This window comes from Nesoenas mayeri, assembly GCF_963082525.1.
Source record: "Nesoenas mayeri genome assembly, chromosome: 1".
NCBI lineage: Eukaryota > Metazoa > Chordata > Aves > Columbiformes > Columbidae > Nesoenas > Nesoenas mayeri.
The window spans coordinates 109,456,498-109,484,424 of record NC_137541.1 but is presented as its reverse complement, the minus strand read 5'-3'; the positions used below and the strand labels follow the sequence as shown (position 1 = coordinate 109,484,424).

The window sequence follows — 27,927 nt, the reverse complement described above, 5'->3', positions numbered from 1 at the left end:
ACCCAACAGCACCTCTGTCATTAGGTTAGTGGGGGCAAGGGGTTGACATGAGGCCACACACACACCACTAAGGCAGGACAACCTGTGCCCAATGAACCATTACCGAAACAGCTCCCATGTGCAGAAAAACAACCATAAAGCCCCTCCGTCTCCACGCACAGACACAATTCAACCAAATGAGGGACTGGATCACCCACGCCTCAGGACTACACAGAATGAGCTGAAGAACGGGGAGCAGAAACAAACTGAAGCTCAAGAGAGCTACAGATGGTCGTGTCCTCAGAACAATGCTTGGTCTCAGTACTGGCATCAAATAGACTGAACGTTCATTAACAGGAAAATATTTTGAATTTTATTTTTTCACGTTATTATCAAGTACACAATTACAATAATGTCACACATCCCTATATGATTCTATGTATTTTGTTTTTTTCTTTTGTCTTTTTTACAAAGTGTACAGAGGGAAGGACGTATACAATATTTAACAGGGTATTTTCTACAGAACAATAATTTATATTATGTCCTTGTAAAAATCTGTACCTTTTTTTAACATTAAACTGAAACATCCATTTTATAGCATTTGCTAAGCAAATTATTTAAGAATTAAAACTAACCTGTAACTAATGTCAGTACATTAACAATAACTATAATTTCATTTTCTCTTTATACAGACAAATACATTTTACAAAATCCACTTGACCAAACCTTTAATTATTAAAAAAAAGTTTCAACATTGTGCTTTAAAAAAAAAAGTGTGTATGATTCCAGGCTACATAAGCGAAAGAAAATGTGTAAAATTGTGTTCTTTGTCTTTCAGCTTATTTAAAAAAATAAAGTTCGAAATGGCTAAAATCCTCGGCAATGCTATGGGAGTTTATGCAGATTTTGTACACTTTTCAGGTTTCCAGTTAGAAAATGCTTGAACATAAGGGGAGGGGGGGAAGACACAAAGGGAAAATGCGTACGGGGTTTTACTGCGTCTGATTTGGCAACCAGTGGACAACAGGCAGACAGCTACGGCCATGTAGGAAATCTGCTCGACTTCACGTGGGATTTCAAGGAAGGCACAGTGCAGCACACCTGGGGATTACACACTAAAGGCTCACAGCCCGTTAATAGCAATATTATACAAGAGCGCATTGGACAAGTCCGGCGGCACTGCCAAGCAAGCATCAAAAGAAAAAGAAATTATACAATAAAGGTAGTGACATGGCATTCGACTCTTCTGAACTGCAAATTAAACACAAGTATTTCGGCTTAGAGTGAAACAGGAGGGCTGAGCAGAAACAGGGCTCGGTAAGAAAACTAAATACAAAAGGCTTAGAAGATGCACATCTGAAAGGAAACCTTTGTCCCTCTGTCACCACAAACCTGACACCATCACTAAAATTCCTGTTCCATTTCAACAGGACTTTGCCTGCCTAGAAACAAGAGTCAACAGCAGGCCAGGCTCCGAACTCTTCTCATTAGCGAATTGTTGGTCACAAATCTACCCTAAGCTGGCAGGCAGCTGCCTCCCAGTTCTGCAATCCATCGTCAGCCAGTGGCTTCGGGGGCAATCTGAGCAAGGGGAGCATGACCGGGGCCTAAAATCTGGCATGTACTGAAGTGGCTTGGGTTTTTCGCTCCACAGTTGTTGTTGAGGCACACGACTTCGTGCTTTGTACGTTTATGCTGCAATTAGCAAACGACATGGCGCTATTTTATAATAGTCTTCAGGTGGCAAAATTGCATATAATAATTGTAATGTTCTCCCAGCTGTCTATAAACAGATTAAAAGAACTGGGTTAATTCTGGATACTGTACTAATTAATAAACGGCGGCTTAACACGGCTGCTAATGGCTCAGGAAAAACATTCAATTTAGAAACAGTTCTATCATAAGTTACTTTTCTTATTAAGGATATCTACATTAAAACACCTCTACTCCTCCTGAACACATCTGCTCCACTCCATCCCCCTCTGAAGCCCTCACTGTAAGTATCTCATTTCCAAAATAGAGGCACCTCTCAGTCTTAAATTTTGTTCTCAACCAACTCACAATAAAAGCGCGACTTGAACCACAAACTGTTCTTTGAAAGAAATACTGATATACGTAACAGCATTAAGTTTGAGGTACGTTTACTGGCACGTACAGACGGTTGCAATCTATTAACTCTGCGGATGGAACAACAGCATTTTACGTTTCCAACATTACGATAGCAGTAAATTGAAAAAAACCCAACTCATTTTTTGACAGGCAAAACCTTTCAAAGACAAAGAAGCACAGAACAATAAACACATGCGTACATGAGCATACTTTCAAATTCGACAAAGAAAGATAACAAATGCCCCAAACCACTTAAAATTTTTTTAGCTGAAACCTGAATTAAAACGCAGAATGGTTTTCTTCAATAAAGTCAGATGTGTAACTCCTCAAATGGAAAATAGTTTACCTGCCACAAAGTCTGTATAGTCAAAACAAGACAATGAGGTGGGCCCTACTGACTTGATCTTCAGCATCACAATTCCCCATTTTATACACACCTCTGACAATTTCATCAGGAGAAATTGCGTATTTTTAAAATTCACAAAACTGCATTAACATGGACACTGTGAGTATCAACAAGGTCAGTAAGATAAATATACTTAAATAAACTATTACGGTTGAAAAATTCAGTAAGAGACAGGGTTTACTTTATTAAATGCAACTTTATTGTTGCCATCTTTTCTTCATTTATTAAACAAACTGAATAGAATTCAGAACACGCTATTGAACAAAAAGTATAAAAGTCAACTAGAAGCGATAATCCTATTTTTATACAGCAACAAATCAAATGCACAGTATTTTTTTTTGTCTTTTTTTTTTTGTGTATGTGTGTGTGATCGCAGGTGATTTGCTTTAAAATAAGCTAACTGCCCGAAAGGCAAAATTCCTTTATAATTCCAGCTGTAAGTCTGTGAAAGAGACTTTAAGGCAGCCCAACATCTTTATGATGCCTCATAATGTGCTGGTTCTTCTCTGAAGGCCTTCGGAAACCTTTCTTGCAATACTCACACCGGTGAGGGTAGTCTTTTGTATGAATGGAAATAACATGCCGTTTGAAGCCTGAGGCGTCTGTAGTGCTATACTCACAGTATTCACACTGATAAACCTTCCTGCCACTGTGTGTTTTCATGTGTTTTTTCAGCTCGCTTTGTTGCCTAAAGCCCTTCCGACATCTCTTGCACCTGAATGGAAGATCCTTTGTGTGAACTGAGAGTATGTGACGGCTCAGAATGAAGGGATCTGCAATCTTAAAGTCACAATGTCTGCATTGGTGCAACTTTTTACCCTTGTGAGCCGCCACGTGTTTTTTCAGTTCCGAAGGCCTGTGAAAGCCTTTGTCGCACATATCACACTTGTGAGGATAGTCTTTCGTGTGGACTGAAATTATGTGTCGTTTCAGATCACTCGAGTTTGAGCTCTTATGGTCACAATGCAAACACTGATGTGTTTTACTTTCTTGATGCATAAGCGTATGCTGCTGCAGCTCTTTGGTATCTGAAAAAGTCTGGAAACAAATATCGCACTTGAGTGGCGTTTCCTTACTGTGTTTAGTCTTTACGTGTGTTTTCAAGTTAGAAGAGTCGGCGGAGCGGTATTCACAATATTGGCACTGGTAGGGTTTCTCACCAGTGTGGATTCGCATGTGCTTCTTGAGCTCTGACGGATGACGAAATCCTTTGCCACACTCCACGCAAATGTGAGGAAAGTTCTTGCTGTGGACAGCTAAAAGGTGATGACTCAGCAATCCTTGTTCTGCTGTCTCATAATCGCAGAATTTGCACTTGTGCGTTTTATTAACTCCTTTGTCCCTGTGCACCAGCTTGTGAGTAAATAAAGTTCCCGCATGAGAGAAGCTCTTCCCACACTCATCGCACTCAATAAGCTTTTCTGTTTTGTTGGTCAGCTTATGACTCTCCAAGTGGTTATGTAAACTTATTTTTTTATTTGTAGTGTAATCACAGTCTGTACATCTGTATTTCTTCTTAGTAAGAAGGTGCTCTGGGTGGTTTTTCATGTGCCTTTTCAAGAAACCTCTAGATTTGAATTTCTTTCCACAAATCATGCAGGGGTAGACTGTCAACGGGTGACCATCAGGGCCAATGATTATTGCTGAAAAACAACAAGAAACCCTTCCTCAATATTATACAATAATAGTACACTTCAATAAATGTCATATTTCAAGCTTCACAATAAGTTGAATTGTTAAATAGCATCACAGTCAGACACACACACTACATAACAGAATAGACTCGGGTAGGAGAAATGGAGGGAATTACTGCTTTCATTCATTATTCTTATCAGGAGAAAGGAAATACTGTTTTTTTATGGAGACAACCAAAGCATCACCCAGCTGTTCTTCACCTTACATAATTCTACTTTGAGGAACTGTGACTGAGTTAATGCATTAAACACATGCAGAAACGGTTGCTGGTGCAAAAAACAGCAGCCAACTTGTTAGACTGAGTATTACATAGTAAGCATAACACATGACCTTCCTCAACTTTCCACGATCTGTAAAATTTAATCTGGTAGTTGAATCACCTACTGCTGACTACAGTTCACACGTCCCCAAACTAACACCTCCTTCTTGTGCCATCTGTCACAGTTACAATCTAAAGAGGTGTCAAGCATGAATCAATGAGAACACATTTCACTTACAGACACCTCAAAGCTTTGGAACTTATTTGGACTCATCCATCAGCCTGATTTGTTTAGCCTGAATTTGTCTAGGCATGCTAAAAAGCTCTCTTTTCCAAAAACATTTTAGAAGGAGAACTGACTAGGTATCTGGAAATAGAAAAAGCAAACTTTAAGATTAAAATTTGCCTGGTTTACTAATTCAGTGCTAGACAAAACAGAACTCCTACAGTTAAGTCACAATTTGGAAGGAAACTCTTAGTATCATTTAAGGCAAGGCTACTAAAGAAAACAGTCAAGTGGTTTTTTTTAACTTTATCAGACCATAACATAGTAAGAGCAGAAATGAAATCATGCCAAAACAGCACATCTGTTCTTATAGATGCAATTAAGAACACTGCCATGAACATCTAGGCAATTAATTTCACAATTAAACCAGAAAAGGATATAGAAGTTATACTATCTACTATAACATACAGTGTTCAGATTTTCCAGTTACTTATTGAGCTGATATAATGAAATGTGTTGTTCTATGTATTTTCAATAAAGACGAAAAGCGTTTTTTAAAAGTACCGGTATGGAACACTTTATCTAACATCATCTTTAAAAAAAGTAACATTTAATATTAAAATTGGTGTGGCAAGTTAAGTATATAGATTTTTAACCTTTTGCTATGATAGTTTTTTTTCTATGTCAGGGACTGTTTCCTGTAAATCACCCCCCCAATCCAAATGAGCTGTCTATTTAAAAACTTGAAAATAAAACACGCCTTCCCTTATGATACAGAAGTGTTGTCAACAAAGTAATTCCCCGAATAATCACTGCTTTTTACAAGATGCTGCACACCCCCCCAGCAAAGTAGATCTGGTTTTGGATAAGTGTCTAGAAGAACCGGATTATCACCAGCCACTCACCTGTTTGATACTGCCTGGACTCAGGTCTCCTTTTTTTCTTTGGTTTTTGCTTAGCCAGTCTTCCAAGCCCAGCTGACTCATCTATGTGCAAAAGAGCACTTGCAGTGCCATTCCGACTTTCAATGCCATCATTATTATTACCTAACAAGATAAGTTAAACAGTTATCTACCATCATCACTCTACAGTTTATTCAAAGAACAGGCTCTACAATGATAATGGAAGAAAAGATAAACTATTATCTGGACATCTAATCAAACCATAATGATGCACAGGATGGGCTGCAAAACTTCTCTGTATGTAACTTAGGAATTAAGTGTAGTATTATGACCCTGGAAGCACTGGCTTTGTTAAGCTAATTTTACAGGAGTACACAATTTACAGCAATTCATGGTTTTCCATTTTAAAAAGAGTACTCCTTTAAATGCAGGATTTTTCACATTTCTTTGGTTGCTAATTATGTCCAAAATGTTTAATATCAGTAAACAGTGGCATGTCACAATATTTACTGTGCCCCACTTTCTTCCAAGTCCTGAAAAACATTCATGTGTGAGCTCCCGTTCACTTCTGGACATCTGAATTCACCTGACTCAAGTTTCTCACACAACAAATTTCAGAACTGGAACTGTGATGAAAGAATTGTTCTGAACAGCCCATAATTTGCACACAAAGTACACTACTTACTCTTTGCAAACCTGACGCTTTAACACTTACAAATTCTTTCTACTGGGAACAAAGAGCATGCTCTGTATTGTATAATAGAAAAAGAAGGAAACAATCTTTGTCTCACAGAGCTTCGTGTTTGCTACACAAATGGTATCACTGGATGCAAAACAAATAAGAAAATCACAGATAAATGTATCTATAAATTCGGGAAGGTATTTACTGGCAATCAGTTTAACATTCATCATTTAAGGGTATAAATAAATTTTAATAATAAATTTCACAGTTAAGCATTTACTTGAATCAATAGAAGTCAACAGTTCCAAGGGAAAGCAAAGCACACAAATGAGAAAGGAAGATTGAAATGGACAAAAGTGCAAGATGCTCAATAGCTGTTTCCTTTGTAGTGTGCCAAGAATGAATAGTCACAGTTAACGTAAGAACAAACGTATGATTCCAAGCCAGAAACAGGCACGTGCAGAGCCTGAAGATTCAGATTTATATGCTGGCTCAAGTGTTGAACAGCAAATGTGGCAAGTGACAAACGCTGAAAATGAAAACCCATTTCACATCTCACGTGCAGAAAGTTTGCAACATGTGCATGGAGTCCTTCTAGAGCGTTAACACAAAAAAGGCCCCAAACATTTTCTAATACTAGAATAAAATCACAAAAACTTTCTGCAATGTGAAGCACAGTGGGACTGGGCTTTGCTACAATTCAGCAACAAAATAAACCTAACATTTCAAGATGCCACTGTTATCAGCTCTGTTATCAGAGTTCTGAGAAGTGCAGGTGACAAATCTCCACCATTTTCACGCCTTCATCCTTCACTATTCCTTCCTTTGCCCACCACCACTCACCTTGCATGTTAGGTTGCTTACTGCTGACAGTGCAATGACTCTACTGTTTCCCAAATTTTAAAATTCTCCTTTCAATTCCATCTCTCTCTTCTCAGTACACTCTGCTCCATTTTCTCCTCCTTCAAAATCACTGAACTTTCAGTCTACAACTTTTGTTTGAGTTCACTTAATTCCATTTTTAATTCGTACTCAATGTAGCTTCTCTCCTTTCCTCTTCACCCAAACTGTGCTCACCAGCATATGGCCAAAGATAAGGCTGTGGGTGCGCTACCATCCACCTCCTATGCAACTTCCAACACATGCTACTCCTCAAGATCTTGCCCTCCCCTGACTTACATCCGTGATTCCAGCCCCCACTGCATTCTCAGCACTTCTCTGCCATTTGTTTGCTGGCATCATCACCACAATCCTCATCATGCAGACATATAACCTAAGTTCTGTCCTCTACTCCACTATTTCTTCTGCTTCATTTACTCAAAGTACATTTAGAAGAACAACAGCACAACACAGAAACATTTCTGAGATTTTGGTCTACCAGCTTATGTAAGTTTTGGAGATCAGTTTGCATGAGCTGGTGTTCAAATACTAATGTTCAAGGAACACGGCTCTGCATGCTGGAAATATTCTCAGGGTTCTGCTATAATTTTAAGATGTCTTCTTCCAGTTTCTTTTTTGTGAAGCAATTATTTCCATTGGTTAAATCACATATTTATATGTTCCTTCAAGAAAGCATTTATTATTTTTATTATTATGTAAATCAAGAAGTCAGTGCTGCTTTCCACTGTTAAACTGTATCTCACATATTCCCATGTGCCTTTTCTTTTTCCACCCAAAATAAAAATATTCAGTTCTATTCCCAAGCCAGATCTTACTGCGTCCTAAAACTGTGAAGGACAAGTGTATTTGAGGTGTAATTTTTCAGCTGAAAGCTCATGTATTTCCCCTTCTACATCATGAAAATTGGAAGGAAAATGCCTGTTAAAATAGGAATAAGAACCTGCCTGCCTTACAGATTCTCTCTGCTTAAGGCTCATTATGCAAAGAAACCATTATTAAACTAAAACTTTAAAACTAAAACTGAAACTAAAATTTTAAAAATAAACATACTACCCTCCAAAAAACAATCCCCAACATTTTGCTACAGTCAGCATCACCAGGAAAAATCTCTTTAAGCATTACCTACCATAAGCTGCTGCCCAAGCTATTGGCATGAAAGTTTTAATTTCAGTGTCATCTATTTGCTGCTCATGGGCCACTGCTGCATCCTCCTCTCCTACAATCACTTCCATATAAACCTCATCAGCTATTTCTGCAACATCTAAGAGAAAAAGAAGTCAAGAAAAAGTTAATAGGAACACTGAACTGTTGAAAGTGAAAATCCTTGTTCCCAAATGAAAGCCACCTACTTACTTAAGTCTTCATCTTCATGCTGAGAATCATTTACAGTCATGTAAACCATTTTCTCCCTTGGAATACGAATACTGCTATTTTGATCGAGTAATCCGACTGCGTGGTCATTCTCTGGCTCGCTCTCCACAATGTCTACTGTGCCCCCTAGTTAGGAAGACCAGAGTAAAATATTTTAAATACACTTGGTTCAAGTTCTGTGCAAAAACACAGAAAACTGGAAGTTTCTCACTCTTTAACATCAGACCCACAGCTCTTTACAGATGACTTGAGAGAAACCACAGTCTTTACTTATGCAAAATTTCAAATGTCAGGGTGGAGTATTCCAAAATGAGCATATTTTACCTAAATCATCTTCTCCAGGATCTGCTTTGAATATATAGACCTTGATGACTTCTGGACAAATGCCATCCACTTTACAAGAGCCACTTTCTGGCTCTGCTTCCATGGTAATTTCAGCAGAACCTTCTTGTTCTATCTTACCAGCATCATCCACTACAAAAACAAGTTATTACAATTATCCAGTCATCTACAGACAGACATATATGAAAGACGTTATTACTCAAATTTGGAAACAGTTTAAAAATACATTGTGATAAAGAACCTACCCATAAATACTTTATTTTTTTTTCATATCCTTGAAAATAACAACAATAACCACAGAAATAAATTCAAGCCATATCTCCTAGTTAAGGTGGAAGTGCAAGAGTGCTGCAGTGGTATGACTAGAAGCATGAAGGACCACACCAGGCAATGCTAATAGGGAAATAATGGCCTGTGTCAAGATCAAGGTAGGAAGAAACTGCATATTAGTACTTACTCTGTGGCATATTCCACTTATTCTCAGTTGTAATTGCATTCTCCTTCACAACTAACATGCTATTAAATGTTTTTTTCAAAAGCATTATCTGTTGCTCAACCTCATCTCTAACACAAGCCAGTCAGGCCTGGCTCCTTGCAAAGCGGTGTTATTGGTGCTTCTTCAGCTGACTGGAGAGGAAATCAGTGAAAACTCCAGGAAGAAAACTCTCCACTTTTCTCTCACCCGCTCAACAGCTGAGGGATCGAGCACAGTGTCAAAATGCAGCCTGACGCTACAGCACTGCTGAACCTATTTGACTAAATGTTCACAGTGCCCTTACTGAAAGGGAATTGCGCTTCATTTTATGCTGTAGCCCTGCACACTCTCCTTACGATCATCTCAAATTTTGCTCTCTTCCTTCCAGAAGCAAACCAACACCACACTTCAGTTTGACTTGCCATGACTTGCTTCAGCCTCCCACACAAACGTGGCCAACAGCCAGCTTTGTGAGGAACACATTTCTGATTTTTAAGATGTACTCCACAGAGGCACATGCACAAACGCACCATCTTTCTTTACCAAAAGTGAGTTTTCAAGAAATAAATATTAAATATGCATTCACAAAAATAAAATCCAGCATCTCAAGACCTTCAGAGAACCTCTCAACTTCAGAAGCTTCTTGAGTGTTGAGATTATTCAAGAATTCTTAACATCATGTCATATTTTTGTCATTTGTGACTTCACTGTTGATAAAGTAACTTTTGGAGGCTGACATGGCTCCCCTCAGAGCCACGCATAACTTCAATTCATTACAAGACATGAACTTTATACTAAAGCAAGTATAAGAACAGCCCCGTAAATGCTGTAGAATTTTTAACTACTGTGCCTAGCACATACAAAATACTTTGAACAAAGTATGCTCATTTTACTGGCACTCATTTAACTATCCTCCTAACTAAGTCATAGCTTTACTACTCAGTAACTGCAAGTCATCCATTTACTTTAAGATCTACTACTACCAAAAAAAGTTCAAAACATGATTACTATTATTTTCCTGCCATTAAGTCAATAAATTAGCCTTTGAATTACATAAATCAGCACATGTTCTGTCTCAGGTATCAAACACAACTCTATTTAAGTGCAGTCTCTCAATGAGGCATCATTATTCACAAAGAAATAGGAATAACATTAAATTATGAAGCACTAAAATGAATTTATCACCTTCCTCACCAAAAGAGCAACAGAAAAAGCATTACATACTCTTATGGCAAGTTCATGATCAATGGCCACCATACAGAACGTTTCAAGCAGTATCATGTTTAAAAAATTATTTTGTGCCACAAACAGCAACGTAACATTTTACAGCTGAAACCCCAAAGCATTTCAAAAGTAAAAACCTTAAGATGTTAACTCGTGTTAACAACATAGCTACACAGTACGCATATTCAGTTATTGAGCAGAATTTCATAAATTCTTTGGCATATGCATGAAATACCAAACGTCACTGGAACTCTTGACAAAAAGAAAACTTCCTTTCATTCCTATGCTAGATTTATGTAGTTGCTCTCCCATAACTTGGCTGTTTCCAGTGTCATGCACATGTACTTGGAAGGCTTTCAAATCAGTGTAGACTGATTTTACAATGCTGAAGCCAAAGTGGACGTCTGCCATCCAGCTCAACTCACGCTGGAACCAATCAAAGAGGAAACAAACCTACATGTGCCATGTGAAATAGGCTGGTTTCTTTTAACTACAATAGAGTTTTTTACCTCCATACATTAATGGAAGTATCCACTGCTAATATTCACACAACGGAAGAATTCTAGATCTTAAAAATATGCCACATTTACTCTTTGAAGTAAGTTCTCCAAGCTTCAAAGTAATCTTTTAGACAACATGATTTTAAAAAGAAAAAAAAAAAAAAGTCATTATATAATTCGGAGTTTGTTTATCCCTGATTTCCCTCTATATTCAACAGCGTTTTCAAAATGTAACAACTGGCTTAAATATTTTTTAACAGCACCATTAAAATGTGTAAGAATATTAGGCAAACTTTTCTCATCTGAAAGGAAAATATTTCACTCTCAGCAGGTAGTAAAACTTGAAAAAGTTAAGTACTTGAAGGGCTTAAAAAGTTATAGTATTCGCAGAATAGTAGCAAACAGGTAGGAGGAAGAAAAGTAGGGTGGAAAGAAAAAGGTAGAAAAAAATATAAAAATCACAAGAATAATAATATCATTTTGGTTGGAAAACACCCTCAGGATCATCCAGCCCAACCGTTAACTCAACGCTGTCACTAAACCATGACCCTAAGAACTTCTTCTATGCGTCTTTTAAACACCTCCAGGCATGGTGACTCAGCCACTCTCCCTGAGACAAAGGCGGCGAAACAGAATGGGTACCTATCACATAAAGCACCATTTTCTTGCAGTCTTTTACTCCTAATTAGAAAAATGCAAATATCTGTAACTGTCTCTATTTTTTAATGGCTTCCATAAGCTTTTACATTTATTCCTTCCTACCATTTTTCCTCTATATGGGGTTAATGAGGAAATATAAGGATTGTAAAAGACAAAATTCACTTAAGGACTAAGAAACCTTCCATCTTTTTCAAGTACACACTCCTCACTGCTAAATAACATACTGAAACAATTCTTACAAACATTCTAAGAAAGCCTGTCTCCACACCAGTTTAACATATCTTAAAAATCTGTCTATGGAGCAATTTGATGAGAAATCATCTATTTTATCAGCCTTTATGCTCCCAAGTGATTCTCGTTGCTGCTAAAAAAAAAATGCATATAATAGGATACTTGCCTGCTTACAAAATAAACAACCCTACTTAACCATTCTTAATGAAAAAGGCCACTGCTAACTATTCTGTTTTCTCTAAAATAAACAAAAAGCATGCTGTATTCCCCAGATAGACTTTCTTCAGTTATCTGGGATAGAAACATTTTACTTGTACTTCACTTGATAGCAGAGAATTCCTCATCCACTGAAAGTAACTTCTACTGTCCAGTTATTTCTTAAATGGCAAAGTAGGTACCCTAAGATGTTGGAAAACAGAAATCTGTTCTATTTTTATTTTAATGCAAATGCCATTGCCACATGATCAACAGTACAGCCTGTGCATCTGAAGCTCCCCTCAGGGCAGCAATCTAGCAGAGATCCTCCTGAGCACCACACTGGTCTCTAACACTTGTCCTTCTCTCACTGCTGTCCCCAGCACACAAATCAGACAAAGCTCCAAGGTATCACTCAGGGAACTCTCATCTCCCCCACCCCTCATGGTCACCTCCTGAGCAGCCTCCTTTGCAACAGCGGCTGCTGCTGTTCCAGTGGTCAGGCAGAAGCTCGGCAGCAAGTTCTACTTCACAGAAAGGAAAAAGTAATTTCCTGCATCTTTAAGAACCTCCAGGGAAAAAGAGGAGGGTACTTCTTCATGCTAAAAAGGCAAATAAAATCATTTTGTGTTCCTGACTGAAATCTACTGGATGGCCCTAATGAAGGCATGAACTTTATGGCCTTTTTGATCAGATCCTCTGCTTTCAATTTAAGCATCCAATGAGGATGAGAAAATATAGGTTTCACCCACACCAATTAAAACATGCAATCATTATTCTCTCTCTTTGAGTACCCTGGGTTCTGATTCTGTAATGGAAAGTGCTAATTCAGAGACAACAAACAAAAGACATGCCTGACTCAGAGCAAAGTGAGGGTATGGCTGGACATAACACAGCCCTTGTATTAGCAAACATCCTATAACTTCCTAAAACTGCAGCTACAACTTTGTGAGGCCATCTGTCCCTTTCTCCAGATCCCCTTTGTCAAACTTACTTTGCGTCTCACCATTTTTACTGCAATTAAGTATGAGTATTATCAGAATACAACTTTCTGTCTTATGGAATGAGTTCATGCCAGAGCACGTCTTTATTTGCCAAACAGAATAAAATCAGACAAGCAAAAATCTTAATTTCCATCTTATGGTCAGGTATAAAGCAATACTTTCCTTGGTTAGTAAATGCTGGGAGGGGTATTGTTTTGACAAACACTAGCTAATCTCACCATTACTGCTTCATTTATGGAGAAACTATTTTCCAAGTCTCAAAACTTGCTACCAAATAATTAGTGCCAGTGTGAGTCAGTACACAATTTATCCTTCCCTGACCAAACTCATGAGCTGGCTTCTTATGGCATATGTGAAAGGAAAAATGATTTAGCAAACTCCCTGGGCCGTTTTCAAGCTACTAACTAGTAGCAGTTTGCTTGCTTTGTTGAGTAAGTATCTGATTCTGCTCTGCTTTAAGTGCCCCAAACATACCATCAATGAAAAATGAAGCTTGAGGGCAAAGTATCCAAGAAAAAAAGGTGAGTACATCAAAAGGTAAGTGATAATATAAGCTGTGCCAAGAAATGTTATCTTGGAAATTAAAAAAACACAGACATATCAATGCAGAAACTAAATTAAATCTAAATGGGAAAAGAAATGTTAAAATACTGAATTTATTGAAGCAAAGCCACAGAATGAAACCTACTAGGACTATACTTTTTGAAAAGACAAAGCAGTCTGAAATCAAGGTAAAAACACAACGTTAAAAAAGTACACCTGGGTTAGTCATTTCAAAACAGATATATTCAGGATAGAGCTAAGAAAATAATCTTATTTTAAGAAAATCTATGTAGATTCAGTTCATTAGGGACAAAAATGTAAACGCTTAAAGAGAGAGACACAAGAAAACAGCAAAAAGATTTTGCCAATAACTTCCACTGAAGAATACAGACTGAGAAACCTTCAACAGAAAGAACAAAAACTGTCATACTTTGTTAAGTGTCTAGATAAAAGAGGATGGGCAAAAGCATCCTGAAGAACAGAGTCTAGCTGCCAGATTTGAGAATCAGCTTCATTTGGCTACTGCAATGGCAGACAAAATTACATTCCAACATCTGCCCCAGCAGTCCAGGGAGGTTTGCCAAAATCAAGCATGAATTTACAGGTCAGGATGAAAAAAATCAAAAACTAGGCTGATGTTACTACCTTTTAAAATCCATCTAAGTTCAACTGAAGAACTGAGACAGTCAACAGACCAATAAACACATACACTATCAACACACCAAAAAAAAGAAAAAAAAAAAAAAGAGAGATAAATTAATTCAAATAATGTTTTCCATACAACGAAGAGGCTATTTGGCAAGATAGTCTTTACTTCACAGAAAAGCACCAGACTCTGACTTCACAACCAGAAGAACTTGTTATGCAGGCTTTAAACACAGTAGGTGGTAATAGGGAACTTCCCTTTAAAATGAACTGTAAACTTTCTCAACATTTTAAACACAAATAGAAAGGATGTATGTTCTGCAGCATAACCATTATTTTAAATGCTTGCTTATTTAAGGTTCTGAATCTAAACAAAGCACATTGCAAGACTATCAAGAAGCACTATTACATAGAGTATGAAACTGCAGAAATACGTGACTGAGAACAGAATATCCCAGCACAACAGAACAATGAAATTCCTGTGTTTTCTGCCAGTTACTACCTGTTGATGACTGGTATTATCTAAGACGACTTCCTAGCTGAGTGGGTATGTTAGGGGTCATGCAATACAGCACCCACAAAGACATTCTGCCTCCATTCAGCCACTAGCAATGGTTGAATGGGACACGCACCTACCCACCCCTCTGACTTGAATTTACACATACACAGTCTGCAAAGTTGTTCCCATGACTGCAGCTCCGCAGGTGTCACACTGCTGCCCATGCTGTGGGATGACAACCTGCAGGGGAGGGGTAAGCAGAGAGACAGGAGCAACAGCATCTTCAAAAGCTAAGTCAGGGATAAGAAACAGGTAAGGATCACCACAAGAGTCTTGACACAGTCAGGCCTGAATCATCCATAGGTGGATTATTCACTTTGTTGCGTAACTATGCCACAGGTGTGGTGGCATTTGGGCTGCTTTCAGCTGACCTAACTCGGGTCTAGACCCAGAAAGTTGTATCTGTACCATAATGTACAGAGTGCATTTATTTATGAGTTTGGATTAATGCTATTTCAGAGAGGAGCATCCCTGATCTATTTCACCTCAGTATGATCTTGCAGCTTAATTTTACAATATTGTGTGCTATCCATATTTTGCACTATCTCATTTCATTGTTTTCCCAGATAACAGAGAATTAACTGTACCTCATATAAACTCAAAACATGGCTGCACAAGGTTACTCATGGAACACAAGAGATGATAAATTAAGAAATACAGTGATCCTAGGCAAGGAGAAGCAACATTAAAATCCATAATTACAGAATATAAAATTAAAACAAGTTATTATACATTTCAAAAAAGTGTCCAAAGGGGGAAAAATAAAATAGAAAAGAAAAAGGGTAACTGAAGCAGAGCATGAAGCATGCCTCATCAATACAGTCATTTAATGACAGATAAAAGTGAAGTGCCTGAAATGGCAATTAACCAAACCAGCCTAACAAAGCTTTTTGATTTCTACGACAAACAAATGTTCAGCAGTGACACTGATGTGATGTTCCTAGGTTATGCATTGAATAAGCATTATAAGTAACATTCTTAAGAGTAAGCTCTAGTTTGCACAAATGGATATCCTCAGTAGAAAAAGGACTGATGATATACTCTGTTTTTCTCCACACTCTACTTTTAAGTCTTTTGAAATATGATTGAACATGATTGCACCAGTGTCCCCTAAAGGAGACGAAGATATTCATGGTTGCTCTGCAGCTGTGAGCAGCGATAGCTATTCTTTTTGTTAGCAGCATATCTCTGTCCTTTGCTTAATCAAAAGAAGAAAGCACATTCTAACAGCAAAGAAAACCATATTGTTGCCTGTATCTAACCATAAATGAAGTGGAGGGGGCCTAGCAAAAAACAGGACAAAGATAAGAAATTGTCACGTGGAGTGCTAAAAAAGAGGGGTTTTTACTTTCCCTTTTCCAAGAATTTTTGTTTGTTTGTTTTCTTAATGTCTTGGCAGTAGTCTTGGTAAACTGCATATACATTCATTTTCAAACAATGTCACTTTCATTTTTGTTCAGTTCTTACTAATACATGGCATTTAGTCTACCAGAATTCTTACTCTTTTGTTCATACACTATAAAATGCTACAGAAATAATTTATAATCAGACATGCATTTGCCAGTATTTCTCTCCCTTAACTTCACCAGCATTTTTAGCTGGTACATGTTCTTAAAAATACCCCCATTTGAGTGCATTTGTGAGATGTGCATTTCATTAACTAATACAGTAAATCTCACTCAGATATTTCAAGCACCGCCTAGGCCCATATATTAAGAATTTCGACGGCTTTACCCAGACACTTACAGGAAATCATAAGGTAATCTTCACAATTGCCCTTTTCATCTTGATGTTCCACAGGAATTCCGTTGGCATCGATCACTGCCTCTGATGCACAGTCTGCCACCAAGACTTCTTCAGAAACAACATCTGTTCCCAGAGTATCAGTGACAATATCTGCCTCTTCAACATTATCATGAACTACATGTTCTACATGTCCAACTTCAGGTACATGCATTGACTCACTTGTCAGTACATGTTCTGGTATAGACATTGCTTCTGCTGTTATGTCAGAAGCTAAAACATCATCTGGGACAGTGCAATGAGCCAGAGAAACCTCTTCGGCTACATCTGTGTCCAGCACTTGCTCAGGAATAATGACAGTTTCAGATACGTCTGGCTCCTCCATGATGTCTGGGCATTGAACATCCTCGATAACAACATCCTCAATGACATCTTGGATTACTACCGAATCTGGATCATCAGGAACAAAATTATGCACAGTTATATCTGAGTCGACTACATCTGAAACAAATACTGTTTCCTGTACTTCCACAACAATCTGATCTCCATCCATATGTCCTGCATCAGCTCCTGAAAAACATGATTAAAATACCAATTAAATTGCAAAACTAACTCAGATTAAGTGGTTGATAATTGAAATTACTTCTATTTTACTTCAAGTTGCACACTATGCTGCAATTTAGTAAAACAGGCATAATAGCCTATAAGCATTTAAGATAGGCAGATATATGGGGAGCTGATAAAGCAAGTCCTCAGCAGGTGCTAACAGAACATTTTCTCTTCTGGAAAAGGTTACAACTTTTCAGACTCTCCCCCAATACCCAAACAACTATTACTTGACCAAACAGCAGCTCATTCATATTGCTCTGAGTAACAAAAACAACCAAAAATCGAAAGCGACTACTCTATACAAAAGCATTGATGCAGTACAGGACTTTTAAGCAAAGACAAACAAACAGCCAATAGTATCTAATGTGAACACTTATCTACATGTTATCTCACGACCAACCTGTTGGATCAAAAAATGCATTTGGCTCATGTGGCTGCAATTCAAGCCCATCTTCATCCATGGCCTTTAATTCTCATCAGTCACAGTGTCTGTAAGAGGTAAAGAAGACAGGTTATTTAACTCATATTATGCTATGAATATTGCCTCTTCCTGTGCACAGAAAAGCAGAAATTTTGGGTGTGTGGCAGTTAATAGACGACACCTCTTGACTTTAAGATGGACCAGATTTCACTCAGAGCACCTCCGTTTGGGATCCCAGAAACACTATTCTAGAATACCAAACACCCAGAGTCTGAGTAACAGAAGGATGAATTCCAGCACTCCAGGTCCATTTCTCAAAACCCCACAGTTCTACAAACACAGAAGCAGCTGATAAAGGGATATGAAAAGATGATCTCCTTATAATCTTACAAAGAAAAAAAATAAAAAAAGACAAAGCCAAGACAAGTTCACACTCAAATCTTTTTTGCATTATGAGGAATACAGCATTGTCAAATCAAAGTTTGATAAGGTAAGTTAAAGGCAGACAGCCAATAATCTGAAATGCACACAGCTTTTGATTCCCCTCTGTCCATACTCAGGCACTATCAATGCAAACTGCTTCCAGAACATAACACCATATGTTTTGAACCCCCAGATGCTTGAATATTTGAAAAATTTCTGCCCCGAGACAAAGTACCTCTTTGTTTTTGTACTAAAAAATATTACCAGTTCTCAAAAATTACCAATGCCATATGCTACCAGATTTCTTTGAACAGAATGTTAACGTATCTTCAACGCATAAGAACAACTTAAGATTTCTATTTTTTTTAACAAAACTACAAAAAAAAGACCACGAAGTTAAAATACCTACTAAAATCTGAAACTGCAGTCTAAATATTGCTGCTTACATATTTGCATTATAATTAGGATCAGGCAAACTTAGTTGGGTAAAACGTGATCTAACATAAACTTGTACTACTTCCTTGCACTTAGTCGACCTAGTTTCCTAAGTGTAGAACCAGTGAAAGGCAAGAGAACGTTGCTACACGTTTCTGCTCATGTTTCTGTACAGATCAAGATGCAATTCTCCTTCCTTCAAACTTTTTTCACAGAGACAGGCAGAAATCTCCCCATTCCTGTGATACTTTCACAAAAGACCTAGAAAAAACATTAAGATTCTGCCCAAGGTTTCCGTAAGAATCATAAGCTTTCCAAATTACATCAACTAACATTTATATTAATTAAGTCTTCATGGGGAAAAGTTCTATACAAAAGAAAAAACTAACTACGCCAAACCACAAGCCTACAACCATAATCTGTAGCAAGTATTTTCTAGACTTCGCTATTTTTTCTAGCTCAACTTTTCTCAGCTCTTTGCAGCTAAACATCTAATTTATATATAAGAAAAAAAATATTTTTACAAGTTGAGGGAGAAATATAGCCAGAAATTGAACTGGAGAAAATGCAACAGCAGTCCAATAATTTTCCAAGGGGTCCCATATTTGTGCAGTGTTCGGTTGGAAGGCCCCTATATTTTAAAGATTGCTGCGCTAACAAATTGTTGTGGTGTCCATCTGGACATAAATCACCTCACAATTATTCTGTCAAGCATTTCTGTCAGAAGCACCTACTATTAACAGGAACAGCTCTTCACACAGATGCTTTTTTTTCAGAACTAAGAGCAGAAGAAAAGTGTTTCTCAGCATCTGATACAAGACACAGCTTGACTGATGGCAACCAACTTCTGCCATGCCACAGAAACAAGAACGGAATAACAAGGTTTCATACAGTCATTTAAGCAATAATTATTCATACCCAACTTGGTTTACTTCTATTTATTCAGTGTACACCTAGCCAACCTATCACAAATATCTTTCCCGTTCATGTTGTCATCTTTTCTGTGTTGCCTTCTGTGTTTAGTTTCATCTTTTCTGTTACTTCTCCTCCAACTTCTTGTGTCCTGGTATCTACCCTGTTTCCCCAAAAATAAGCCCTAGCATGATTCTTCAGGATTTTTGAAGATGTTTGAAATATAAGCCTTACTCCAAAAATAAGCCCTAGTTACAGTTCATAAAAAAGTCAATTTAAATAGTGTCCAGGCAGCTATACTTGTCCAAAAGGGTATCTTTGGGAACAAAAATTAATAAAAGACCCTGTCTTATTTTCAGGGAAACAGCGTGTGTTATGTTCCTTACCGCCTCACATGATTATTTAATTTCTCCAGCTTGTAACTACAGCACACTCGCAACCTTTGCTCAAAGCCGTGCTACTGATCGATTTGTAGCAAAGATTGTACCAACAATTCAGAGAGTTCTTTTCTGGAGGAGACAAGGGGGGGGATTAAGGGTTGGAAGAAATAAATGGCCTCTCTCCTTAGGTGATACACACATAAGAAGCCAGCACTCGCTGTCCAGCTCTCTGGGAAAAGTCAAGATGCTGTTTCTGCCTGTGCTTTTGAGGACTCTATTACCACACACATTAGTCTCTGATTGGCTGGGACCCAACTAGCTTGAAGCACCAGTTCACCACTAGCTACTGGAAGAACTGGCATTCGTTTTCTCCACTTCCTGCTTTCATCACCCACCTGACCACCACTCCACCACAAATTCCTGCTTCCCATGATTCATGCTTGCACTTTCTGTATTGCACCCTCCCCCCACTTAGGTCTGAGTGATGCCCTCCTTCATTGTCCATCCACCATCCTCACCCATGAGGCCCAGAGGTTGCCACCACTACTTCCTAGCGCCCAGAACGTGCCATCTCTTCACTGCTGCCCAGATTCCAGTCAACAAACCAATGAGTTTGAGGTGTTCACAATGGCACAGTTCCATGTGCCACCAGCAGTGACAGGCCACCAGACCTTCAACCACACATTCTGCACAAGTGTGGCCTCTTCTCCACTGGCAAGGCCTTGTAACCTACAGGGGCATAATATGCTGCAAAACGAAGGCTCAGTTTCTGTACAAACTGAAGAAGTTTCCCAGGAACATGACTTTTCAAGACTGAGTCTTTAAAAGGCCACAGATGTATACTTTGGTACTTGTTCCAAAGGAGAAGGAAAAAAACCCAACCCTTTCAGTGAATGAGTTTCTTCCTAAATAAGGTTTCTCATAATGCTCTTTTGCAACCAGACCCAGCCAATGAATTCATATGCACAAATTCTTACTCCTCTGCAGGACGATCAAGATTTCTAAAAGTGCTCCACTAGGGCACAGACTCTACCTTCACAGAAATTTGCTGCGGCAAGAGGACCAAAAGAGGATGCAAGTGTTTAAAAAAGGATTTGAATACACTATCTAAAAGCATGTAGGTGCCTAAAACGAAATCTGGAGTCCAAAAAGCCATCAAGACATTCATTCATGGATGGGGGAAAAAAAATTCCCTAAACATTTCCTGAAATAATTTCAAGGTTTGGATACTCTAACCAATAGATGAGAAAACACTGTGTTTCTTGCTGCTTGCTCTTCTTCTGAGCCAGCACAGGGGCCCAAGACACAGCCAGGCAAATGAAGATACGGCATGTGGTTCTGCACGAACCAGCAGCTCTATGAGGAAGATGCTGGTCTGCAACACAGGAAATGCCAGAGCTGCTTCTTGAGAGCACCACACCAAACACCTCAAAATTCTCTGGCAAGCACCCTAAGCTCCATGGTACCATAAGGCTAAGAAGCAATTCCAGTAGTTCATTTTCCTGCAAGATTTACAGAAGGGCAGAAACTCCTCTCGATTCTGTCAAAATATTCCAGCCGACACTCACCTCAGGAGCAGATTCTGGCATCAAAGCAGACAGAATCAGTTTTCAGTTCTGGTTTGGGAACCTAAACTCCCAAAGAGAAGAAGGTGCCCAGCCGTGGCCCTACATTTAGTCCTTCTCAACGCCCAAATCTACATGGCATTTTGTTCAAATCTCAGTAATTTGGGAACTGTTCTTCTGTGACTATGACAGAAAAAGCCTAGGCAGATAAAAGCAGGTTTTATACCTCTGAAAATAACTAAATACCTACATCTTCTTTACTTGGCTTGGGTCTATGCCAGCTTCACATGGATTGAGAACTAGTACAACTCTGAAATAAGCTATTTCCACTTGTAAGGTTAGTTCTTACCTATTGACTTTTACCTATTTATTCGGAGACTTAGCTGGTTTGGTTTTTCTGAAAGTCAAGACAGTATTTCCAAGTGAAAGGACAGATAAAAAATTATATATTAATGGAAAGTTAAGCTATGAGCAATAAAGTAACCTCCAAAAATAAAAACGGATATTTTCTGAAAATCTGATCTCGGATACAATCAGTCAAGAAAAGCTCTTGCTACATTATAATCCTTGACTCAACAGGCCTAGCAAGGTAATAAAGATGAAATAAAAAAAAACAGACAAGCTGTCACTTTTTAAAGAGAGAACAACTTTAAAAATAGAGTTCCATAGAAGAAAGAGCTTTAATACACCACAGAAACTGTCAGTTTCTCTGCTCTCACCAAAAAAGGAAAAAATGAAAATGGGAAGAAAGGAAAAAGAAGAAACTTCAGAAAAGCCATCCTTATGAAAAATAAATGCATAACATAGTCCTTTGCCTGCTCCTAATGAAAGAAGAGTACATCTGTTTATTTGCAGTAAGGGCATCAACCAAATACCGATGCAGCAAAACTCTGACCCTTCCCAAAAAAATCAACTCATAAACAGCAAAAATTCTCCACGTCCAAGCCCCAACCACGATCAACGCTGATGACTTTAGTGTACGACTATAACAAAGTTCCCATCGTGCCTTGCCACATCCCATTAAAAATTGCAGCACGCCTTGCATGTCCCAATTGAGTGAGAGCCCCGAGCTGCCCGAAGCTTTGCTGTGGTTATGAGACAGCTGTGGGTTCCGTCTACACTCCTGCTGCAGTGTCACAACTCTCCCTACATGACCCACTTAGGGAGAATACGATGGACACACACACTCTCAATCACACACACGTGAAGGGTAAAAAAAAAAAAAATTATACTTCTATAGCATCTAATTCTTATCTTGGAAATACACCCCATGATTATTAGGTGAAGAAATTGAAGAATATAAACAATGTTACAAATGTGACGGTGTCATCATTTAGCTGTTTATTTCTTGATGCACCTCCTTCAGTTTTGGCAGGAGAATCAGTACTGCCGTTTTCATTACGATTTCATTAAAAAAAAAAAAAGAAAAGAAAAAAAAAAGAAGTGTTTTCCTCTTTGTTGTAGTTCAGTGATGCAGGCATTTCCAGAAACCAGTTAAAAAAAAAGGGGGGGGAGGCTTCTCCATATTTCATAGGGATGTTGTGCATTAGACAACACCTAAGGTAATTCTTAAGGAAAACTCAATTGAGGAAAATAACCAGTCCCTGGAGAGCCTTTGAAACTACTTTCTAGTCAGCTGGGGGCCTGTGCAGGAGACGGGACGGCCAGGGGGGAGCAGAAGCCTGCACCAAGTGGGAGCCCCAAGGGGTCTGGGGAGCCCCCAAGGCATTGGGGGCCCCGCGCCTCCGCACCCCGTGGGGCGGCCGGGCCAGGGAGGCTGAGGGCGAACCTCGCACCGCTGCCCGGATTCCCGGCCGGCCGGCAGGAGAGGTGATGTCGGGGCTGGCAAGAAACCGCTGGTAGCCCCGGCGCGGCCGCGCAGGAAGCCGCCACGGGCCGGAAAGCGCCGAGCTCCCCTGCGACTCGCTGGCTGGCAGGCGCCGAAGCGGGGAGGAGGGAGAGGCAGGGGAGAGGAGGGAGAAGCGGGGGTGGGGAGGCTACGGGCTCTCCCTCTCCGGAACCTGCGGCCCGTCGCTGCGATGAGCGGGGCCAGGGGCTCCCCCCTCCGGCCCGGCCCGGCCTGCGCGGAGGCACAGGCTATGGCGAGCGATTAATTCAAGATGGCGCCCGGCGCCCTCCACCTCCCCCCCCCCCGCGCGCCGCCATTTTGTCTCCTCCTCCAGACACTCTCCAAACCCCCTCGGCCGGGCCTGGGGCCTGGCACCGACCTCGTCTGTCTCCCCCCGGGCCCGCAACCACCCCCCTCCGCTTCCGCTCCCCTCATACCGCCTCCCCCGCTGCCCAGGGCCACGCTGGGTGTGCGGAACGCGCCGACCCAGGCCCTGCGGCCCGCTCTCTTGCCAGAGCTCTGGCGCGGCCTAGCTGCGGCCTCCTCGGGGCCTGCGCTGCGGCCTGGTGCGGGCAGGGGAAGGCCCGGGCCGGGCCGGGCGGCGGGGCCCAGCCCCGGGGCTGCTTACCGTGCGGGTGGCGGGCGGCGGCGCTCGCCTCGGCGCGGCCTCTCTCAGCGCGACTGGGCCGAGCGCGGCGGCGGCGGCGGCTGCGGCGGGGCGGGCGGGCGGGAGGGGAGGGAGGGGCCGAGCTCGGAGCTGAGTGGAAGCGGCCAAGCTCCCCGGGCCGGGCCCGCCGTCAGCACGTCACGTCACTGCCCGAGAGAGACCCAGGAAAAGGCGGAAGGGAGCGCGCCGCCGCCGCTGCCCGCCGCCGCGGGCCAGCCGTTCGCTGGGGCCGGGCCCGCCGCTTGGGCCGGGGGCCGCTGCTGGGCCGGGCGAGCCGGCGCGGGTAGGGGTGGTGGCGGCGCGGCGGGGGGGGGAGAGGCAGGCGCGGCGGCGCTCGGCTCCCTGCGGCTCCTCCTGCAGCCGCCTCCGCCGCAGCTCGGCCGCAAAGCGCCGCTCGGGGCTCGGCGTGCGCCCCCGAAGCGAAGCGGCTGCCCCGGGGACCCCCCTCCCTTCCCGGCCCCTCCATGCTGGCGCCGCCCGGGCGAGCCTCCCCCGCCCTCCGCCTCCCGCGGCCGCCATCCCGCGGCGCCGGACACCAGGCCTGCGGCCCAGCCCGGCCCTGCTCGGCCCGGGGGTAAGGGCCGGGGGGCTCCGCGTTCCAGCCGCTGCGTTTAACTTGCATCTGCGCGGCGGGGGGACCGGGACCTGGATTTTGTTAGGTTGCGGAAACTCCGCGCTGGGGGTGACACGGGCCTTGGGCCGGGGCTTGCGTGGCCTCGGGTCACCCCGGTGCGGGGCGCGGCTACCAGTGGGAATTATGGCGAATAACAACAACACCACCACAGGGACGGTGGGGCGGCAGGCGCAGCTGGAGCACCGACTCTCCACGCGGAAGGCGGCCGTTCCACGCGTGACGGACGGCGCGCCCCGCGGGCACTGACCAGCGCTGCGCCCCCGGGAACGGCAGTACGGGGCGTGGGGAAAGGGTTCGCCTTTTGTGGACAGTAGAAAACTGGAAAAATAGTTCGAAAATGTGTAATAATGTTTCTTCATCCTTGACCTGAAAGTTAATCAGATTTTTTTTTTAAGAGAACAATTGATGTTGATCCATAAAAGGTGCATCCTAAAGTTTTCGAGGCGTCCAAAATTACATACCATGATTTACCTCAGGGAGGTGAGGAGGTACAGCCGATTTGTTTGGAGTTGTGTAATTTTGGGGTCAGGGCTTGAGGAGGCTACTTCACATGTTGCTCTTGCCGTTTAAGTAAACTGGAAGGAAATTTGCTGTTGCACGTATCAAATGATGCAAATGTGACTTACCTGGTCACGAGCAGCGTCTGTGCACTGTTTATGTTGCGAATGAGCCTTTGGGTTCAGCTTTGACTTGGCTTTAATTTTACACACTATTTTTTTCTGTCTTATCACACAGGATTAAAAAGTAATTTGGGTGATGTTTGTAGTTTATCTCAGTATAACTTATGGTAAACATGTACCCTGCACTGTGCAAATTTTAACCATGATGCTGAGAACAGAAGAAGAACCATAATACTCCAAAAAATAATTCCTTTTGTTTAATTACATGAAGGCTAAATCAGCCCAAACGTGTATTACAGGAGGTCCTAAAATATTTACCTTAAAAAGAATTGCTGAGCTTGACCATACTTGTGATATTAATGTAAAGTAGTCTTCAGTAAATATTCTTGTCGGGATGGAAAAGGCCAAAGGAACAAGAGCAGAGAAAGATAAAGACCGACCCATAATCAACAGCAAGGTAGATCTAACACAGAGAAGTAGAAAATGGTCACACTATTAATTGGTTGGAACATGTCTCTGGTAGTTTGTATTTTACAATGATTTTGTAGAAGCTAGGCCATTAAAATGGTTCTAAGGGACTGGAGCATCCGATGTATGAGGAGAAGCTGAGAGAGCTGGGACTGCTCAGCGTGGCGAAGAGAGGACTGCGGGGAATTATCCATGTGTATAAATACCGGATGGGGGAAGTGAAGATAGCAGGGACACACTCAGTGGTGTTGAATGAAAGGACAAGGAGTGATAGCACAAACATGGGAAAATAAATGTAAGGAAAAAAAATATATTAATTTGTTTAAACAGTGGAACAGGTTTCCCAGAGAGATTGTCAAGTTTTCATCTTTGGAGACGATACTCAAAACCCAACTGGACACAGCTGTAAGCAACCTGATGTAGCTGACTGCTCTGAGCAGCAGGGTTGGACTAGGTGCAGAGGCACCTTCCAACTTGAATGATTCTCCAATTTTTAAGCCAGTTTTTCCAACAAATGTAAAATGCATAGAAAGTTACAATGAACAGCAGAATATCCAATTAGGTCTTTGGTTCCAAGGATGTTTTAATCAATCTGCTGTTCACAAAGGGAAAGGAAGTCCAGAATATGTATATCCAAATGTTACGTCATTGCAGGAGAAGACCTCGGAAAAGCTGTGATTCCATTGAGGGGCGAATGGCTGGGTGTTTTGTAAAGACCTGAATCTTAACTTGTTGACGGGTTGGCCGTTCATCCCGTGTCCATATAATTGTTTCACCTTTATCCCCTTGTTCTTTGCTACTCAAGAGCTTTTGAGTCATTAGAGAGACCATTTGTCCTGTTGCAGCAGTCACCTAAATGCCCTCAGCCATGATGGTTTCCAGTAGGCCACAAACACCCCAGTTTGATCAGAAACAGGGTAACTCCCACTGGTGGAGCTGCCAGAAAGGAAGCCGTGTTTACAACTGATACTCAGCCCTTTCTCTCTTGCAGCTCATGGAAGAGTCCAAGGTTGGAATGCACTTAAAAACTGCAGATAGAGTAGGTGTGCTTGCACCGCTTTGTAACAACATGGGTTAACTTGCTTGCACAAACGTTTTTGTGCCTTGCATTTTTTGAAGTGGAGTAGGCAAATGGTGAAAATACATTGTAAGCAATAGGATTTTTGACCTTAGTGATTGAGTTGGGTCAGATTCGGTACAACAGGGACAGAATATAGCTTGTGTTTAGAAGTTCATAGCTCAGTTGTTCACAGTCCTGTGAACAGAGCCCTTACCTTCTGACTCTTAATTCTACCTGTGATCCAGTGTTTCTTTGTATTTTGCCCCAGAGCTTGTTTTAGTATTGCTCAGCAGTAGATACCATGCTGTTTCTGACTTTGCCCTCACAAAAGGAAATTAAGCTGGTGGCTTTTGTTGAATGTCCTCTTAAAATTGTAGTAGTGCTTAGCAGTCAGGGAGTTAGTTCTGAAGTTATGTGCTGGTGATTTCTTATATTTAATTATCACATTGGTTATTGTGACGTTTTGATCAGGTTCTGTTTAGTTTTTCTTAAAAATAATGTGTCCTTGGAGTCATAAAAAATTAGTATGCCTCTAAGTCTGGTAAGGCTGACAACTTTTGCATCCATCTCACCAATAATGTACATGTGAATAAATTGTAAAAATTATCAAAGAGCCATTTTCAGTCACAATTCCCTCGCATTTTTCTTGTGTCTTATTTAGATCCAATTCCAGGTATCGGCAACATGCTTTGCAAGCAGCAGTGTGCCAAGTAACTGCCAAATTTCTCAAGCTCTTGCTCCTCTGTTGCTAGCAGCCCTAGGTTATAAGATGCTAAGTTGAGGGTCATCAGCTTTGTGTTGACTGGTTTTAAGGCCTTTACATAAAAATCTGTTTGCTTCTTGATCTACAGACGAACTGAGTTATTTTATCATCCAGTTACATTGCCATGTTTCCTTAACAGTAGCAATTTTTTCACTGTGACAAGCCCATCAACTGGCAATGAGTGGTCATTTTGGATTGAATTAAGGTTGCTTCACTGTATAGTAAAAACATACTGAGCTTGCTGAAGTGATCTGTTCGTGCTTCTCCTATGCAGCCACAGTGATGGAGGGAAATTAGAGTCTGCATAGGAAAGGAAGTGGGAGGGATTTCTAGTTTCTCCCAGAATAGTCTTCTGTTAATATATTTTCCTGGAAATTCTGTGAATAATTTTTTTGTCTTCCAGCTTCTATTTGAAGAGAAAATGCCATCGTCAAAGGACCTAAAGTCTTCCATAACTTTTTCTGGTTATTA

General features: G+C 41.0%; 1 protein-coding gene across 2 annotated transcripts; it reads right to left on the bottom strand.

Annotated features, from left to right (window-relative positions):
* Positions 1-234: 234 nt before the first annotated feature.
* ZFX (zinc finger protein X-linked) lies at positions 235-24,539 on the bottom strand. 2 transcript variants are annotated; one of them, XM_080343210.1, is made up of 8 exons: positions 23,873-24,539; positions 17,660-17,748; positions 16,654-17,220; positions 8,854-9,003; positions 8,512-8,655; positions 8,285-8,419; positions 5,580-5,720; positions 235-4,137 (listed from the first exon to the last, which is right to left on the bottom strand). In XM_080343210.1, the coding sequence occupies exons 2-8, from the start codon at positions 17,718-17,720 to the stop codon at positions 2,951-2,953; spliced, it is 2,385 nt and encodes a 794-aa protein (XP_080199336.1). In that variant the 5' UTR covers positions 17,721-17,748; positions 23,873-24,539; the 3' UTR covers positions 235-2,950. The 2 variants fall into 2 exon arrangements, with proteins under 2 accessions (XP_080199336.1, XP_080199337.1); XM_080343211.1 differs by lacking the exons at positions 8,285-8,419; positions 8,512-8,655; positions 8,854-9,003.
* Between the last annotated feature and the right edge of the window lie 3,388 nt (positions 24,540-27,927).

Coding starts and splice junctions, on each gene's coding strand:
- ZFX (XM_080343210.1), bottom strand. CDS start 17,720: ATGGATGAAGATGGGCTTGAATTGCAGCCACATGAGCCAAATGCATTT. Junction 17,221..17,659: donor TGCATTTTTTGATCCAACAG/GTTGGTCGTGAG, acceptor CATGTTTTTCAG/GAGCTGATGCAGGACATATG. Junction 8,420..8,511: donor GCATGAAGATGAAGACTTAA/GTAAGTAGGTGG, acceptor TTTTTCTCTTAG/ATGTTGCAGAAATAGCTGAT.